Consider the following 3285-nt stretch of genomic DNA (forward strand, 5'->3'; position numbering starts at 1 on the left):
TCGTAAGTCCAGTTTTGTGTTTACAAAACATTTCTGTTGACTTCAGACCGAGGCCTAGTCCAACCTTTGCATTTAGCACCAGTGCACTGCGACACATTGCTGTATAATTATCGGACGTTGACAACCTTTTTTTTGTTCTCTCCAGTGGGCTTTACATCAGAGTAACCATTACTGTAGTGGTGGTGTCCACGTCCTCTAGTTCACTAGTGACGACAGTCTCTACAGCGGTATCATCAGGGAATGTGGGAGGCCTGACTGTCGATCCGACTTCATTCATTTCAGGAGACGAAGGTCCGTAGATCATATTCAGGATTATTGTAATGTCTCTCTGTCTAAATAGATTAATGCAGACGTATTTTCTAAAAGTGCAAGAGTTTCATAATCGTTGCAAGTTATTGTGGCCTAACATTATAGCATTTTGTTTTCTCCATATGTACTCAGGAACCGTTCAATATCCTTGTGAAGTCGTCCGTTGGGTGTATATAGTGGAAATAAACACTTAAATAGCACATGTGACCAGTTAACAATATTATATTATATATTTTTTTTACAGCTTTAGTGTGTCGAACACCTCTGGACATCATTTTGCTGTTGGATGGATCAGGAAGCGTAGGGGCCTACAACTTTGAGAAAGTGAAACAGTTTTCTCAAAAGCTCGTCGAGACCTTTGACATCGGTCCATCTGGAACGCAAATAGGGGTTATCCAATACAGCACGCGTGTGAGACAGGAATTCTCCATGAACAGCTTCCAAAGCAAAGAAGCTTTGTCCAATGCAATCGACGATATTGCATACATGCGAGGCGGTACACTGACTGGAAGGGCTATCAGGTATGTGAGCAGGTACGGCTTTGCAAGATCGGATGGAGCTCGTCCGGGAGTAGCAAAAGTGCTTATTGTCGTCACAGATGGCATTTCGTATGACGGAGTGGCAACACCAGCATATAAAGCAAGACAGAAGGGAATCCTTGTCTACGCTATTGGTGTGTCAGGCTACGACCTGACGCAGCTCGAGCAGATCGCCAGCAATAACAGGACCTTGGCTGTGGTGGACAACTTCAACCTGCTGGATAGTCTGAGGAACACACTTTTGACTGGAGTTTGTGATGGTAAATATGTTTTTGCATTTTTGTCAGGTTTTGGGGTCGAGAAATTGATTTTTTGTAAAGACGCAGGCCTTACACACTTATTTATCTTATCATTTTCAGCCGTGCCACCAGTCTTTGTGTGTGTAACATTGACTACCCAGTTCTCCATACAACTGAGAAACCCTGACTCGAGCGAATTCTCCAGCATCACGAGTGCTCTCATTGCAGAGGTAGGGAAATGTTTCTTGCCATTGGAATTAAAGCCATGTATACATACCTCAATTTCATCATATCACCTTGACTTTTGTCTGAATAAAATCATCGCTTTACCGGTAAATCGTCACAGGAATAAATAAAGCGTTTGATCATGAATAACACATTGAACCTTTTGTGCAGGTATCCCAACTATTTACCTCCATCGTGGGATTCCAAGGAGCAACTGTGGTTGGTTACCAACCTGCGTAAGTAGACCTCTTCAAGATCATCTTCATTAAAGCTAAGCCTTATACATGGATCATTGTACACCTGACCGTGTATTATAGTCTCTTATTATATTATTCAGACCTTCAGAAGCTTTGAATGAAATAAGCTGGTGTTTATCCGGCTCCTTTTTTTAGGAGTCGACATACACAGTTGCCGTAATATTTCTTCCAAATTATTATATTTCGTCGTTTGTTAATATACCATTACCAAATCAAAATAGAATTGAATGCTTTGCTGATATGATCTTTTTCATAGAAAACAAGTGTGTATGGTTTTCTATCATTTCAGCCCTGACAATCAAGTAAAAGTATCAATTGCTGTCTTTGTTGCTGAGTTTGCTGCTACTACCATGAAGCAAACATTTGTTGTTGCTGTAAGCACTGGCAACTTGGGATCTATATCGGTGAATGCAAGCTCCGCCGTCATTGTTCAACAAGGTAAGGATTGATTTATTAAAGATGATTATCACTTCTTATCCTTGCGTTTGTTGTGCTGCTCTTTGCAACGTTAATTTCAATAACTTTTTTCCACTGGTCGTCGTATTATAAAAGAGGTTACGTTGGCGAAAAGAGCCATGTTGTTGTGTAGTAAGTCAAGATCTCTCCTTCATGAAACCGACATTAGTCACAATTTTTACTCTGCTCTGTCTTCCTTTCACCAGAAACGAATTCAACCATAGTAAGTCTGGTAGTGCAAAGGAATTGCAGTGCAGATCTACTCAACCCGGAGTCAGCGATGTACATTGCCCTGGTCGCTCAAATTGAATCTGCGGTGAGATCATATGCCCCTTATTGATGACTAGGCATATAAAAAGTGTTGTTTAGAGCTGAAGACACTTTGTCCATGTCGACGCTAAAATCTCTCAGGAGTTTCCTTTTGCTTTATGTAGTATTGCTAGCAATTCACACACAAGGAAACACTAGTTACATGCATGATTGTGTTCCATATTAATTGATAACATTTTCTCGTGGGTTTTGTTTGGTGATTTTGAATTGTTGCGGGATTTTAGACATCTATATCATTTTCAGGCAGATTAACATACTTGATGCCTTGTGACTAATAAGCCCTTTAATTGATCATTTTTAGGTGCTGTCTATTCTTCAAAACATCCCAGGGGTCGTCTCCATTGAAGTGAGCGGCATCAGTTGCTCGTAAGTCCAGTTTTGTGTTTACAAAACATTTCTGTTGACTTCAGACCGATTCCTAGTCCAACCTTTGCATTTACCACCAGTGCACTGCGACACATTGCTGTATAATTATCGGACGTTGACAACCTTTTTTTTGTTCTCTCCAGTGGGCTTTACATCAGAGTAACCATTACTGTAGTGGTGGTGTCCACGTCCTCTAGTTCACTAGTGACGACAGTCTCTACAGCGGTATCATCAGGGAATGTGGGAGGCCTGACTGTCGATCCGACTTCATTCATTTCAGGAGACGAAGGTCCGTAGATCATATTCAGGATTATTGTAATGTCTCTCTGTCTAAATAGATTAATGCAGACGTATTTTCTAAAAGTGCAAGAGTTTCATAATCGTTGCAAGTTATTGTGGCCTAACATTATAGCATTTTGTTTTCTCCATATGTACTCAGGAACCGTTCAATATCCTTGTGAAGTCGTCCGTTGGGTGTATATAGTGGAAATAAACACTGAAATAGCACATGTGACCAGTTAACAATATTATATTATTTTTTTTACAGCTTTAGTGTGTCGAACA

At 40.5% G+C, this 3285-nt stretch overlaps 1 protein-coding gene across 1 annotated transcript in view; it reads left to right on the forward strand.

Annotated features, from left to right (window-relative positions):
- LOC118404170 overlaps window positions 1-3285 on the forward strand; it is a 24696-nt gene that overhangs the window by 4636 nt on the left and 16775 nt on the right. The window contains exons 7-14 of the mRNA XM_035803192.1: window positions 146-291; window positions 554-1108; window positions 1208-1317; window positions 1484-1548; window positions 1859-2007; window positions 2232-2341; window positions 2657-2721; window positions 2865-3010. Of these exons, the coding sequence (XP_035659085.1) occupies window positions 146-291; window positions 554-1108; window positions 1208-1317; window positions 1484-1548; window positions 1859-2007; window positions 2232-2341; window positions 2657-2721; window positions 2865-3010 (1346 nt within the window). The remainder of the gene's footprint in view (window positions 1-145; window positions 292-553; window positions 1109-1207; window positions 1318-1483; window positions 1549-1858; window positions 2008-2231; window positions 2342-2656; window positions 2722-2864; window positions 3011-3285) is intronic.

The sequence above is a fragment of the Branchiostoma floridae genome, chromosome 2 (genome assembly GCF_000003815.2).
Source record: "Branchiostoma floridae strain S238N-H82 chromosome 2, Bfl_VNyyK, whole genome shotgun sequence".
NCBI lineage: Eukaryota > Metazoa > Chordata > Leptocardii > Amphioxiformes > Branchiostomatidae > Branchiostoma > Branchiostoma floridae.